General features: G+C 37.3%; 1 protein-coding gene across 2 annotated transcripts in view; it reads right to left on the bottom strand.

Annotated features, from left to right (window-relative positions):
• Window positions 1-3,142: 3,142 nt before the first annotated feature.
• MRPS35 (mitochondrial ribosomal protein S35) overlaps window positions 3,143-16,804 on the bottom strand; it is a 54,503-nt gene continuing 40,841 nt past the window's right edge. For both annotated transcript variants that reach the window (XM_038173126.2, XM_021273881.4), the window contains exons 7-8: window positions 16,657-16,726; window positions 3,143-3,648 (exon numbers count right to left, since the gene is read on the bottom strand). In XM_038173126.2, the coding sequence (XP_038029054.1) occupies window positions 3,382-3,648; window positions 16,657-16,726 (337 nt within the window). In that variant the 3' untranslated portion in view covers window positions 3,143-3,381. The remainder of the gene's footprint in view (window positions 3,649-16,656; window positions 16,727-16,804) is intronic.

The raw sequence follows: 16,804 nt of genomic DNA on the forward strand, positions 1-16,804 counted from the left end.
CCTTGCCATAAGGAACTTACTTCTCCAGCTTGTGGGGGCAAGTGTTTGGATGTGAAATGAGACATCTGCTACTTGGAGGTTAGAACAGTGACCGCAAAGAAGCAAATATAGTAGCTCTCCGGCTCAAATTTCAATCTATGATGGACAGGGTTGCCTGAGGTCAGAGCTGTCATGAACTAACGCCATGTTCCTCTTGGCCAGTAAACACCAGTAAAATAATTGCCTATGGAGAGAGCCAATGCATCTAGACACTGTGTGTGGTTTTCCGTTTCTCATTGCTTCCCAATTTATGTTCTGGGGGGCCTAACTTGCTTCCTGATTTACATGTTAGCTATTGACATTTCTACCTAAAAGTAATGAACCCCCAAGCACTACCTTGCAACAGAAGAATGCACACATACACATACGTGTATAGAGTGTATATACGTATATACATGATACATACAAATGTATATAATGATACACACCTCAGGGTGATGCATTTACATTATAACATAAAATACATTAATAAAAAGACCACTGATAATGATGTATTTACTACCGTACTCTATTACTCTTAACTCTTCACAGCATTTACACTACAATGGAAGTTTCCAGTGAGGTAGTCTGCAAGTGTTATACAGGAAAATTAAAGATGTGTAATTTATCTCATAAAAACATGCACTGTATCATCATCATTAAGGTTGGGAGGACTTGCACTGGGATTTAAGATTCCAGTGCTCTAGGTGTTCTACAAAAATCACAGCAGATTACTGACACTCTTAAACACCTAAACAATTTTGAGGGAGAAACAGAAAATCAGAAACATGTAAGATGACAGCTCAAAATATCATCCAGCCTACCTGTGATTCAGTCCACTGCACTACAAATCCTGCACTGTAACATAAACCATTAGTTAACACCACAAATTTGCTAACACCACAGATTTAACTTAATTTGATACTTCCTTTGATTTTAGCAGCTTGATTGGGCACTTACAGGGTTATAAAGGTTTTAGTCTTGCTTGTATGTTTCTTAGCAAGAAGAGGAAGCGATAAAGACATTGAAAATTAAGTTTGGAGGTCAGCCTCATAGATTTTTGAGGCCAGCTGGCCAAGCATTCTATAGCCATAGTCATTAAGCCAGGTATGACTGGAAAACCAGCATCTATGACTGATTTAATGGCAAGTGTTGGATAGGGTTATGGAACACAGTGAATTAGTCTCAATAATGTTCTTACTTAGTAAATACTCAGAATGAGGAAAAAAAACAAAACTATTGCTGGTAGACACTTCAGTGTCCTGGCACTTTGGAGACAGACACCTTCTATCCTGTCTGTATTTCATGGAACACGTAGAACATAAATTCTGCTTGAACACTTTAGAGGGAACTTTCTAGAGTTCCTGGTTATTTTAGATTTTTCATTAATTAGCTGCCACATTAATAAAATACTAATGCAATCAACTGAAAAATCAACTTGCCTTGCTGTTCTGTTTTCTACCATTAAGTCAAACTTATTTTAACTACAACTTTCACAGGCATCTTCCTAAGTCAATTTAAAGCCTATGAAGAACACAGAAAAAAATGAATTGCCCTCTAAAGCAAGAAAGACTATCAGGTGCCCGTATGTTCTGAGTACATAAGGACAGTTTTTATGGAGAAAAGCAAGCTTGTGGGTAATGGATTTCTTACAATCTCTAAGGGGAACTCACAAGCATCTGGTACAAAACATGTCACTGCAAACAGAAGTTCATTACATATGCTTGCTAGTACACCGTCTTTATGCAAGCACCGACAAAACTAATCAAGGAAACTATTTTCTCTTGTGTATATACTAGAACCAAATCTCCTCTGGACTAAAGCCAGGTACTTCTCCACCATCCATACCATTCTCTGAGTCAAACTGCAGTTACTTCCTCAATGATTTTGGTTACATGGCTGTTCAAAGAAAGATTAGAAATTACACAGATGTACTATTTCAAATGAGAATTTTAAACACCTTCCCCATTGTTCTTGAATTAAGGAACAACTTGATAGAAGTAGGAACTTTTCCCAGCTTCTGATAAAAATGCACATTAGTAAGAATTTAAATGAAAGGACCACTAAATAATCAAGTTGGTGAATGCAGAATTATGAATGCATCACAAGACACAACTTTTTCAAATGCATCTCCAGGTCAGGCACAATTTTCATAGGAAGGAAAAAAATGCATTAAACTCAGTCTCCTTCCAAAAGAATGCTTACCAAACTTTCATTATTTTAGAAATGGGAATAAATACACTCTTTGGCTATATGTAAGCAAAAAACAATGAGAAGCCTTAGCAGCAAATAAGTTAAGACACACCAAACACTGCAAAAATCAGTTCACTTCTTCCATCTTTAATGTTCTTATTCTAAGGCTGTTTCCTCTCAACCAGCTGCTGGCAATGCCACATGCTAGGGTCTTTTAAAGGCATGCAGAATCCGTTGGTCTGATGAAAACTCCTTCCACCCCTTCCAGAAAATGAAGGCTTTCTCTCTAAGCTGAAATCTTAGCAAGCTGAGGAGATACAATAAAAGCAGCAACAGAGTTATGTACTTTCACACTGGTACTTTTAAGGATTTTTTATTTATTTGTGAGAAGGCAATAGAAGTTTCTTATGATTCTAATCTTTCAAACCAATTCCTTTCAAATATAAATTACCAAATATAAGCATCCATTTTATTTCCTCGTCTGTGCTTCACAGCAGAGTGGGAAGCTACTTTTTTTCCTTGCCAAACCTGGGTACGCTCAAGAAAATACTCAGCACACCTCAATGTACAAAGACTCAGTCCATTCCTATTTAGGCAATGTACTCACCTCAGTACTCACCACCTCAGCATAGTACTCACCATTCAGCATACTTCGACACCTCTCCATGGAACACTACCTTTACTTAACTGATGGGGCGCAGAGGTAGAAAAAATACTGAGTGACATTTGGAAAACATTTAGAAACTTTAGATCTCTTAACTAAGAGCCTCGAGGTTAATGGAACTTGGAGCCTAAGTCATTTTATTGTTTTTGAAAACTGTTTAACTATATGCCAAGAAGTTGTGTGAGAAGTCAGAATGTGATTAAATACAGAACTGTGCCTGGATCTCCCATGCTAAGAAAGCACAGAATAGAATGTTCAAGTTCCCAATATGACTCAAAATATAGTTTATTCAAAGAACAAGATTCATGAACAGAAAAATTATGTTTACAAGAAAATCCAACAATAAAGAAATATCTGACTACTTTTAAAATGAATTTATCATCAAGTTTCATAGCTCTGGTTAAGGTTCCAAATAATTACATATCCATATCATACAGAGCTATTAACTATAGTTTAAGATGTCTATAAATAATCAGATGTACCTGCAGAATCTTTCATGGTAATGCTTATATATTTAATAATTTCTTCACAGATTCCTTATACTGAGACATGTTACTTTCTGTTTCACCTTCATTTTTAAGAGCAGTTACAGAGTTTCTGTAATTCTTAACTACTTCAGATGCAAGCAGCTCCTCCTTAGCTACATTACTAACATTCTCTGTGGCTTTTATTCGAAGTAGTGTATCCAGGGCATTTTTCTGAGAGCAGCTATTTTCCCAGATATACTCCTCCATGTCTTCTTCAGTCTTCTCACTCTCCCACATCTCTGTTTTCTGAAAGAAAATACACCTTATTTTAAAGACTACTGAAAACTGAAACAAAGCTATAGTAATTTGTAGAAACATTTCCCTCTCATTCCAATTCACTTATAAAAAACACACAACCTTCTATTCTGGAAGACATTTGTCCTCTGAAGTACAAGTCTTGTAACTCAAGCCTCAAACAGAGTTCAAAGAGATGCCCATATACCATACGTTTTCTGTGCACAGTGAGTTTCTTCCCTCCCACTTACCAAGTTATTTACATATCTGACAGATATAACAAGACCAGTCCAAATGAGAAGAAAAGCTTATGGATTATATATACATAATGAATAATAAAAAAGGTTCTAGAAGTAGTAAATTTAAGTCAATCTAAATTTTCAAGCTTTTGAAAAGTCACCTAGCTATTATTGTCCCTAGCATATGATTTTGGTATGTTTACATTGGCTATAATATGCCAACTGAAACAGTTCATACCAAGTAACCTATGATGAGAGAGAGCAATCCTTCAGCATTTGGGAAATGTTTAAATTGTTACTCATAAGGAAAAACACCAGCAATTAATCCATTTCCTCTTCCTGCAAAACACTGCTCCTCCAAAGAATCTCTATCCACAAGATGCTTTTTTTTTTTTTTTAACCTAATTGGCATTGCAGGATCCATTACAGGATCAGAAGTTAAGTACACAAGATATCATCCTAGTGCCTGTAAATACGTGGGTTAGGAAGTTGATACTTAGACTAAATTTTGTATCTAAACATTTTCCTAATTCAGTGGGACATCCTGCTATTTAAGGGATATTTCAATGTCATAAAAATGAAATTAAAACAGAACGTTATTGCACATTTGCAAATATGTGTATGTAGATAATTGGTATACTTACATATTTTAAAAATATACAAATAAGTATTGTGTATTATTAACGTAAACAATGCTGACATTATCCTTTTTTCCAACTATGTAAGAATCACAAATTGATGTACTTTTTTTTTGGTGGTCATGTTTTTCCTTACGTAGTTGTTGTATAAAACAAAAGCTTATCTCTCTAGAAGTAAGCTTAAAGAACTACTCTACTAAAGCCTTCATAGCATTTTGTGTTTGGTCTGCTCTTTTGTTTTTGTTTTTTTTTTTAATCCCTTGCCATAAAGGGTTTGTCAGTAAATTTTTAGCTCTGCTATGCTAGTAACAACTAACTCCCATTACTGACACATGACTGCAGAATTCAAATAAACTTGACAATCACAGGAGATTTTCTTTATTTAATGAACTATCCTGTCCATTAGTCAACAAGGCTTTTGCAGTTGAATCGTAATATTTAACAAAGTTTAATTAATGCCTGAGAATTGTTTTCTACCTATAACCCTGTGTGCTTGGGTCTGTCTATCTGAATTTAAAAATACTTTAATAAACGCTGCATCTGGTGAATGGAATCTCTTGTCTTTAAAACAGAGTCCAAATGTTTAGTCAGAAACAGTAATTAACATTACTAAAAGGCTCATATGACTGACATTAAAACCTGGACACAATACAACACAGAAGTAAAAGAACTTCATTTTCTAGAGGGAAATAAAGGACATACTCTAGTCTAGTCTACTGTTTATTGCTAAAACAGTAGTAGAGCAAGTTAGTAAGTTATTCCTTGTATGCTTGAAAAATAACAGGAATCAAAATGGAGACTGACACGTTCTTAAAGTTATATTTTACATATCCCTCATTTACCTGCACAATGGCATCCAAGACATTTTTTAAAGCAAAACTTCTCTCACAGGGATTGGGTTTCTCAAGAGTAAAGGAATATGGGTATCACCCCTGGCCAGTCTCTGGACCATTTGCCGGAGTCAAGTTTGAAGTTCAAACAAAAGATAACTGTGAGGCTTTTAAATGCCTTCGAGTTATATAGGAGACAACAAGTACTAACCACATTTATTACATTTATCTCTATTGCTGCACAAATTACTTCTGGGATTTCAAAGATGCATGCTGATAAACAGATTACCAGTTTCCCTGACTCTTTTGAGCTACAGGACACACAAAAAAAACACACACACACACACAAGGAAAAACAGACAACACTAAGTATTTCTTCCTTGGAATCTTTCCCAGCAGAATGGTGTATCAAAATGGATTTTAAAACAAAATCTGACTTCTGGGGGGATAAGGGAGCCAGGAAGTGATTTGATGGTGGGGGGAGATTTCAAAATCTGTTCCCCAGCCCTACTAGAAGCAGCTTGTATCCACTACTGCAATGTTGGTGGCCATGCCTCAAAATGAAAAGTTATCCTGCTGTACACAGGTCCAGACATACATCACAAACAGGAAACTGAACAGAATCCAGATTTTTGCAAGCTGACTGTATTGAGTGAAACTTAAATACCTTTTCAACCAGATTTACTGCGAGAGGAAAAAAAGTGAACTATATTTTCATTTGAAAAAGCACACAAGGTAGACAAGTACCCACGAACTCTGAATTGTGGAAATACTGCAAATGTTGTAGTCTCAGTCTAAGGTGTTATGAAGACAAATAAGACAAAGAAAGAACCTTTGAAAAGGAGGTCTCCACTCTGACTTTTATTAGTTAGGTATTTTTGTTCCTGGAAATTTAAAAATGTTAGTAAAGAATGTAGTAAACAAGAACAAAACAATGAAAACTGGAATAAAAGTGTGAAGGTGTGCAACATATTTTGAGAATCCACACTTTAGGAACTAGGTTAAAATTCATGAATACATATTTCTTTATTAAATCAACTAAAAGCAATTGCTTCATTCTATCACACAGAACACAGTATCTCAGTAAGTATTAACCAGCCTGGCTGATAATGCACTCAGCTGGTAACTTCAACTTTCTCTCATTATAACTTCCAATTAGAACTTGGTGGGGGAGGGAAGGTGACCACAACAAAACAAACACCTTTTCATCTGAAAATCAAAGGAGTTTAACCTACTGCTAAACAAGATATACTTCCTAATGCAAATACATAAATATCGATGTCATAAACAGAGTTAAGAATTTATTTCTATTTATATCTAAGCAAATCTGCTGTGCTACAGTTTAAGCACTGGAAAGGTTTGTAAACCTCCCAAAATGAGGGCTTAATCTGATGTGCTGACACAGCATATATACCTCAGATGTACTCCAGCCAATGAAACCGCTTTTTACATAAGAGTCATTACCTAAGAAGCATCAATACAAACTGAAACTTTAACTATAGAAAAATAGGAAATCATTTTTGATCACTTCAGTATGCTTTTCACTGTGTTGTGGTTTTTCTGCCAGCTTATCCTTCCTAAACTTTGTCACAGCCACATGGGGGTTTAGTATTGTTACTTCTCTGGTGTTTCTTTTGGGGAAGACATTTCAATTGAAACTGTATTTGGCACACATGTTAAAAAAAAATTAAAAAATAAAAACATGACGCATGCTAGTCAATTGACAGTTGACATTTTGGACAGTTTAAAAAATAATGCTGTTTAGCAAAGAACAAGTATTGCAGTGGGATTTTATTTGAAGGGAGGAGATTTCCTAAATTGAAAATGACATTTCAAATTCTATATAGGCTGGATTAAATATACTTCTTCCTTAGTACTGAATGGATATAAAAAAAAAAAACAAAACAAAAACCTCTGTGGTACAATAATCACAGATTTCAGATTTTCAGGTAAGAAATGCTAGGATGCTCCAAATTACTGGATACCTCTTAGCCAAAGAGGAGTTGCCAAAATAGATATGTATATTTTTAGAGATATTACAGCACTGAAGTGCAGTATTAAGTTGGCAATTTAAGAATTGTAAATTTGAAAATAGGGCAAGACATGTTTGTATGTGAAGAGATTGGACACAATTTTATTTATTTTTTATTTGCTTGGTGACACAGAATAGGTTAAAATACTTTGGTCAGAACTCACAAAAATATTATCTATGATGCAGCAATGGCACAAGGCAGGAAGGACCTCTAGAGCATCAAGGAAAATTTGGAGGAAGACTGTGAGTACTAAAGATTTCAGTAAGGGACAAGTGTAAAATAAAAAAAGGAGAATAAGCAGAGATGAAAGAGTAGAACAACAGAACTTTGCCTCAAAAAATAAAAGTGGATGTAAGAGAAAAGTTCCATACTTAATGAAATTCAGTAGACTTCATCTCTGATTCTGCCACTAACTTTGAGTCTCCAGTAGTCACCATAATCTAGACTACCTCTTAAAAAAACAGTAACAACTTTCCTGGGCTGAAAATAATGCAACAGACTTCTATAAAGTCAGAAATATTACGTAGACAATTTTTAATTCAACCACTGCAAGCTACAGCTTTGTTTCAACTTTGGCTTCGTGATAAATGTTTGCTTCAGTGTTCATCCCCTGTGGTTCCAAGCAAAGTAGTTTAACTTTTTTCACTGCAATGCATATTTCCTGATAGTATATTTCTTTCATTTGATTTTAAATATTTTAGTTCAGATATTCAAAGAGAGTTTATTAAATTGAAAATCTATTATGCCACCTAACTTTATCTTTTCTGACTGACAATAATGATAGACTCTTTGCAAGTTATTAGATTTTGATCATTGGTGAGTGCATAATAAAATATGATATACATTTGAAAACAAAGTAAGTGCCTTTATCTGTAAGTATCTTTTTAAGTATCACAACATTAGAGATCACCCTTACCTCAGCATCAGGTTGTGTTATTTGTACTATATATAAGGTATGGTACTGAAGAAACACTATTGTACGAAGGGTGTAATTATATCACACTTCGTTATTCTAAGATCTCAGAGACAGGAAATTTACACTAAGAAGTCTTCAGTGATATTAAACAATGTCCAGAGCTCAGTATCCTTCTCTCTCAGGTACATGTACAGGTACAATTGCTGGGTTACAGCCCTCCTTTTCTTGTCACACTACACATTTTACTTAAGAGGTACACTGGAGAATAGAAAATGAAATGGCAACTTTTTATTAATTATCTTACCAGGTATGTGTAATGCAGGATGATTTCCTCCATGCTGCATCAACTTGTATTTGTGTATGTTGAAAATCATGTTGAGCAGGCCCTCGTTATATTGCTGCAACTTTCTGTAGTCTTGACTAATTTAAAACAACTCTGTGTTATTTCCTTTTCACTCTATCTTTTTCAGATCCCTTCCGTTCATAAGCTACTATTAATGTTTTTCCTTATTGGAAATTTAACTGTCTGCTCACTTGGCATTCCCTCCTACTTTAAACTCATAACACAACTTTACTTTTTATTAATAAAATATTAATCCCAGCTGAGTGCAAAGAAGTTTATGCTATTTTCAACCACTTGAGGGCAGCAATCTACTACTCTTTAAAAACAACTGAATACCATTAAAATACATTAAGTTTTTAGAGCTGCTGTTACAGTATACAAGAAGTACCATCATGTAAAGCAGCAAAAATACAACTGTTTGAGCTGCTGTTTAACAATCTACCTAACATATCTCAACTTTTCATTTGGAGAATTCACTCCAGGCATAATCCTAGGTAGTAATTTTAAAGGAATTTAAATTTTAAAAAGGAAAATCCAAAGGAATTTTAAAGGAATTTTAAAGAATCCCATGGAGTTTTTTTAAAGGACTTTAAAATTTAAAAAGGAAAGTCCCAAACAAGTTTGATTCTTTGCCAGATGGTGCAAGTCAGATATCTATTGAATAAGTTCTGAAAGCTAATAAAAACACAAACATTTTATTAACAGCCTGAAAGTCATTAAACATGAAGATCTCAAAGCATTAAAACATTTTTAGATCAGAAGTATTTTTAAAATAGTGAATTTGCTTTTCAAATCTGAATGTTTTAAAGGTAACTGGACTCACGTGTCTGACATCTACCTGCATTTACCAAAATCAAGCTGCCAAATGCATCAGCCTGGAATCTGATAGCATATTTCTTGCTACTTCAGCACCTTTTTAGGTAACAGATTCCAAAGAAATTGAGCTCTTTATTAGATTTAGACAACCTCATTAGCCAGCCTGTAATATGAATGATTGAACCAAGAACGCAGTAGGACTTGCAGATGCAAGTACTGCTCCCCCTGTTCAGATCCCTCTCAAAAATCAGCACACTGTCTTACTGTGGTGGTTGACCCTGATGGGCAGCTAAACACCACAACTGCTCTCTCGCTCTCCTTCCTCAAAGGGAAAGGGGGAGAAAACATGAAGGGAACGGCTCAAGGGGTGAGATTAGGACTGGGACATCCTTCAACAATTAATGTCATGGGCAAAACAGACTCAGCATAGGGAGATTAATATAATTTATTGCCTAACACTAAAAAGCTAGAACAGTGAGAAACTAAAAACAAACACCTTCCCTCTCTAAAAAAAACTAACCCTCTTCTACGTCCTCTCTCTGAGCAGCGCAAGGGAATGGAGACTGCAGTCAGTCCCTAATGCTGTATCTCAACCGCTCCTTTCCACGGGATGCCGACCTTCCCAGCGTGATCCTGCAGGGACTTCCCGCAGGCTACAGCTCTTCAAGAACCGCTCCCACATGGCTCCGTACCATGAAGTCCATCCCCCAGGAGCAAACTGCTCCAGCACGGTCCCCCACAGGTGGGCAACAGCTCCCCCCAGATTCCCTGCTCCTGTGTGGACTCCTTTCCATGGGCTGCAGCTCTGGCCCAGGGCCTTCTCCTGCGGGGGCTCTCCATGGGCCGCAGCCTCCTCCAGGCCACATCCACCTGCTCCACCGGGGCTCCTCCATGGGCTGCAGCATGGAGATCTGCTCCATGTGGGACCCATGGGCTGCAGGGGGACAGCCTGCTCCACCAGGGGCCTCTCCACAGGCTGCAGAGAAACTGCTGCTGCATGCCTGGAGCACCTCCTGCTGCACTGACCTTGGAGTCTGAAGGGCTGGTTCTCACTCCTCTCTCCCAGCTACTCTTTTGCAGCAGTTTTTCCCCCTTTCTTAAGTCTGCTCTCATGGAGGTACAACCAACATCACTTATTGGCTTGGCTGGGTTCCTTTTGGAGCTGTGTGGAACTGGCTCTTACCTAACTTGAAGCAGGTTCTAGACTTCTCACAAAGGCCTCCCCTGCAGCCCTCCTGCTACCAAAACCTTGCCACATAAACCCAGAATAGTTACCAAGCAACAACTATCAATCCAGCAGTGTGCTGCCAGTATTTTGAACAACTTCCCATAGCTTTTCTACATTACCATGCATTTCATTTGAAACCATGATAATAAACATAGGTCATGGACCAGACAATTAATCCACTTTTTTCCTCCTCTCATCCTCCTCTCATCATTTAATCATACAGATTAAATGCCAATTGGTAACACTGCATTATGTTTTCATAAAGTCATAACATAACCCTGAAAAGTCCTGAATGTCCTCAGTTTTAGCAAGATTTTGCTGAAGTCCATTGCTTATGCTTACATGTGAAAATAAGAGACAGGAAAGAGAGGACAGTTTCAAATGCAATACTCTTTTAAAACTACTAATCACTAGGGTTTATAGCCCAAAGGCTACCCAGTAGTATCCCACTTTCCCTAAAAGTAATCATACAGCCTTAGCTACTCTCTCTATTCCCAGGCCATGAATGGACTTTTTTTTGCACTCCTGTCACCTTTGTCAGCTTCTTTATCTTAACGCTTACCAGCAGTCTTTCTACTCATTTCCCCTCTCTTCTCTCTCAGTGTTAACTCTGCTTTTTCCTCTAAAACTCACCCCCACAAAAAATCCAGTAAAATTTTCCTTCGCTTTAGTTCCTTCTCTATGCATTCAAAAAAGGGAGCTCTCAAACTTGTAAAATACGCCTGAATTGTCCTGCAAGATCCTCTCCACCTGACAGTATCTCCAGCATATGGGATGGCCTACACAACACCAGGCCTGCTGATGCCTGACAGGTTACACATTTTTTCCAGAGGGGGAAAAAGGACTTTTGCACAGGGATTATAAGGGCTGATCAACAAAGCTTTATATTTGGAGGAAAAGAATAAAACCAGGCCCACTGCTGCTAAGGTATGGGACAGCACGCCAAAACTTGAGCAACTGTGTACTACTGAGATCCTTTGGTCTGCTCATGAAGGTGCTGGGTACAACAAAACACATTTGAAATATTTCTACACCAACGCACATGGCATGAGGAACAAGTAAGATGAGCTAAAAACCTTGGTTCAGTCACTTCTTGGTACATGAACTAAGAGAGACAACTAGGAAACGTACACTCTTGCATCTATTGCTTGTGAACAGCGGTCTCACGGGTGAAGTGGTGATTGTTGACCATCTTGGCCATAGCAACCACGAAGTACCTGAATTTAAAACCTTCAATGATAGGAGGTAAACTGCTACCAGAACTTCAACTCTGGATTTGGGGAGAACAGACTTCACAGTACTAGTTAGTAAGGTCCCCTGGGAAAGTGCTTTGGAAGACACTGGGGTCTATCAATGCAGGACAATTTTTAAGTTTCACTTCTCCAGAGCACAGAATAGGCAATTCCAAAATGTCAGAAGTCAGGCAAGCCAGCAGAAGTTCTGGAACTTAAGTTGAAAAAAGAAAGTACATGGCCACTGGAAACAAGATTAGGCAACTTGGGAGGACTACAGAAATGCTTCTCACCATTGCAGGGAGAAAAATCCATGCAAAACAGTTCAATTACAGTTGAAGCTCACCAGTACTGTAGGGAGCAATACAAGTTTTTTTTTTTGTTTGTTTGTTTTTTAAAAAAGGTATGTTAACAGCAGAAGGAGGACCAGAAAAAACATTGGTCCGTTACTTTGTGAGGACTGTCATGATACAAACAGGAACACAGACTAAAACAGAGATACTTAAAGCTCTCTTCGCCTCCATCTTCAACACAAATGACGGTGATGAAGTTTCTTTTTACGACATGGTCACCCACATAGTTGACCAAGGGAAACCAACTGATGTAATCTTTTTGAACTTCTGTAATGCCATCAATACTGCTTCTCGTAATATCCTTCTCGACAAAATGTGCAGCATACAGATAAACACATACTACAATGGGTGAACAGTTGGATGATGTATCAGACTTAAAAGGTTACAGTACATGGGGTTACACCAGGCTGATGGCAAATCACTACATGGGTTTCCCAGAGCTCCATTTTATGGGCAATTCTCTTTGATGTTTTCATAAAAGACTTGGATGCTGGACTTGAAGGTATAGTATTTTAAGTAAGTTTGCAGATGACAGCAAAATTGAGAAGAGCTGTTGACTCCATCAAGGGTGGAGATGTCTTGCAGAGACATCTTGACAAATCAGAGAGCTGGGCAAGCACAGACAATATAAAGTTTAACAAGAGCAAGTGCTGTATTTTGAACTTGGGACAGGGGAACCATGGCTATATGTACTGACTTGGAGATGAGAGGATGGAAAGGGATCTGGAAGTTTTGGTTGACAGCAAATTGAACATGAGTCAGTGTGCCCTGGCAGCCAAGAGGGGCAAACATATCCTGGGGTGCATTGAGCACAACATTGCTTGCCAGTTGAGGGAAGTGAACATCCCTCTCTACTCTGCGCTGGTGCAGCCTCACTTTGAGTACAATGTGCAGTTTTGGGCACCACAATATAAGACGTAACTATTAGACTGTGTCTAGAGATGGGCTACAAACATGGTGAAGGGTGTAGAGGGCAAGACATATGAGGAACAGCTGAAGTCACCTGGATTGTTCAGGCCAGAGAAGGAAAGCCTCATAGCCTACAGCTTCCTCATGATGGGGGATGGAGGGGTAGGTGCTGATCTCTTCTTGCTGGTGATCAGCAACAGAACCCAAGGGAACAGCATGGAGCTGTGTCAGAGGCTCAGGTTGGATGAAAGAGGTTCTTCACCAAGAGGGTGGTCAGGCACTGGAACATGCTCCCCAAAGGAGTGGTAACAGCACCTAACTGTGACTGTTACAGTGGTAACAGTGCTGGAGTTCAAGAAACGTTTGGACAATGCTCTCCAACACTGTCAGATTTTTTTTAGGTGGTCCTGTGTAAAGCCAAGAGTTGGACCTGATGATGCACATAAGCCCCTTAAAATACAGGATATTCTATGATTCTGTGGTATCTTCAGAGCCTTTCACTATTTGGCTACTGTTTTCTTGCATCATCCATTAACTGCTAACAAGTTAGAGGAGAAAAATGCTTATTTCAGTGCACTAACCTATCTTCATGCTTCCTTCACTTTGGCTGTGGAACTTCTCAGAAACCAGCTAGCCAAATTTGTTTTGGATAACCTTTTATTCATTTATTTAAATGCAAACAAGCTCCCTTCTCCAAATCCCAAAGCAAGGAAAAAAAAACTATTTTTAACCATATTCTTAACCATGCTCTGAGGATGAGCAGTACACATTGTTGGTAATTTTCCCTCTTTCCTTTCTGTCTCAGACTTAGTGCATATTTCAGCTGTAAACACACTACAACTAGGATTCTTGCAAAATAATTCCATCCAAACTCTACCTGCTCTACAAACAGAATTGCTGAGATGTGGATGCCCTTGATTTTAATTGAAGCTAAGAGTGGAAGACCATACGAGAAAAATTGTACTACAAAGGATACTGTTGAGACACAATGATGAATTTTGCCTTCTAAGCACATACATGCAAAGACAGACAAGCCAGAGCTAAACTCTTCATACTCATTACTTTAAGAGCAACTTCCTGCTGGAAACGCCTCTCTACAGAACAGAGTGGTATATAGCATGTAGTTCACTACACACCCAACAAACCCACAGACATTCTTTTAAAAATAGGTTTCAGATTCCTAAACTGGTGCTCTGGTTTTGGTGCTCTATTTTATAACCATAATAAAAGAATCACTGGCAATTCAAAGGTAATTACACTTGAAAATCCACTTCCTGATGTATATCAGCAGATGATTTTTCTTTTTAATATATTTACATGATTGCTGGTTCACAGAATCCAGAGACCACTATAAATTAGAGAGTTATGCCATGTTTTAGAGATAGCAGGCAAAATTTTCAGGATTAACAGCACAATTTACATGCCATCAGCATTGCTTTCACTCACCAAGAATGGAACACTCCTTTCATCTTTTTATTTAATTCCATAAAGCACATGCATGAAAACCACAGTGTGGCACTCTGCTGGGAAAGTCACAGAGTCTTGCAATTAGTTCTGTAAATGTGATTGATGTTACTCTCTATGTGGAAAGCTAATTCTCCCCAGCCCCCAGTATTTAAAGTTCACACAGATTAAAACAAACCACAGATGGTTTGCATATGGTTTACAAAATGCATCCAAACTATCTTTCAGCAAATTATTAAAAGGGATTACCAGTGATCATGGAAAAAAAAAAAAAAAAACAAAACATGTCACAGCAGATCATCAATTTTTCATGGAAATCAAAGACAATTACAACTGATTGATGAACTCATCAAATATTAACCTGGAAGCTGAAAGGTAATAAAAGGGAAAGAGACTTGTGTGTATTCAATACATACTGAACACTACCACAGCAATATCATATAGCCCTGTCTTCTATCACTAAGTAATGCCAGAGCAAAGGACAGATGTGGTGGCTGCCTGGAATTAATAAAGAGAGTGGTGTCTAGCTTTCTTGCCATTGTTAAATACTGGAAGCCAATCTCTCTCTAATTTAAGATTTGTAATGCAATGTAATGATGTTCAGAAAAAAGATATCTGTGCATACAAAGCACTTGAAATAAGGCAAACAAATTTTTTAAGATGTTAGCATAAGTTGAGTTATATTTGATGTACTCTACCATTCCAAACATGTTCAAGGAAACTTCTAATGAGCAGAAGATACAGCTCAACCTCCTTATTTCCAGTCATCACTGCAATGATCAAAATCAAGAACAGTAATTCCTCAAAATATTAAATAACTACATTTAATTCAAATACTAACAACTGAAAATAGTAAGTTTGAATTTTCTTAACTAATCAGCTACAACTTAAAGAGTGCATCATAACAGAGAAATCTAAAGAACTCACTGTAAAAGAGCTAAGGTCTGAAGATGTTTTACTATTTTGAGAGGACTACCTAAGAAATGTAATCCTAAGAAATGTAATGAAATATCAATAAATTGGAATAGTGTCTTTAATATCTCTATGTTAGTTATTTCACTTATATAACAATTTAACAAGATGAACTACTTGAAAAAAATCCAAATACATCCTATAGTGAGTGATTACAGAAGAGTTTACAATGTATCCATTTTGGAAGAAATATTTTAGTAAAGAGATGCAATAACTTTATTTATATTCAGGACACTAACCGTGACACAACGAAACCCTAAAACTAACAGATCAGGATGGCATCCCTTTTCTGAGCAAAAACAAAGATCCGAAAAGGAGTCTCAGTCCTCACTCCTTCCGGCTTGAGAAAAAATTTGAGTATTTAAGATGCAGAACACTTCCAAATTGCAGCTATAGTTTACTACAGACCAGGAAAATTCCAAGAAAATATAAGACTCTGTACAATACATAGAAGATTTTGGAATTGGACAAGATCTAGACATTACATTGTATTTCAGTTTTTATAACTTCCTCTAACTACCATGCCTCTCTATATCAGTTTCTTTTTCAGCCTGATTTACATACATACTTTCACACACATCAACGCTCTTCTCCTAGTGAATCTATTCCAGCAAACAGACAACAGTATGACAAATGTGATATTCAGTTGCTTGTGAAACTTAATTTGAATCAGCTTACTTTGCTAGTTCAGATAAATTCAAAGTTTATGCCTTCCAAGGAAAGTTTACTTCCAAAAATTTTAAAAACTTTCTGATATAGCGTTCTATGTATTAGATACAACATATGCAAGAAACAGCATAGCATTTGTAAAGTTAGAGAAATGAAGTCTAAGATGACTGTTGAATATTCAAACATCTCCACTGAATTTGAAGAAAGGTGGTAGGTAAGAGGAAGAGCCTGACATAACTTGTCCTAAGTTGTGCGCAGTCACAGAACTTTTCACAAGTTTCAATTAATGTTTATTTTTTGAAGATGTGAGGAAGGTAGGAGAAGGGGATGAAGGGACTGAGAGCAACAACATGTGGGAGATTTTCCCCAACTGCTTACCCAAGATTCATGGTACAAAACTGTGAGGAGGTGTATTCCATAATCATAGTTCTGTCTTCTTAGTGGGCACCTGAAAAAAAAATATAAACAAAGCTAGCATTTCTGAAACCAAATCACTGTAATACACTTTTGAACAAAATACTAGATC

Source organism: Anas platyrhynchos, chromosome 1 (genome assembly GCF_047663525.1).
Source record: "Anas platyrhynchos isolate ZD024472 breed Pekin duck chromosome 1, IASCAAS_PekinDuck_T2T, whole genome shotgun sequence".
Taxonomy (NCBI): domain Eukaryota; kingdom Metazoa; phylum Chordata; class Aves; order Anseriformes; family Anatidae; genus Anas; species Anas platyrhynchos.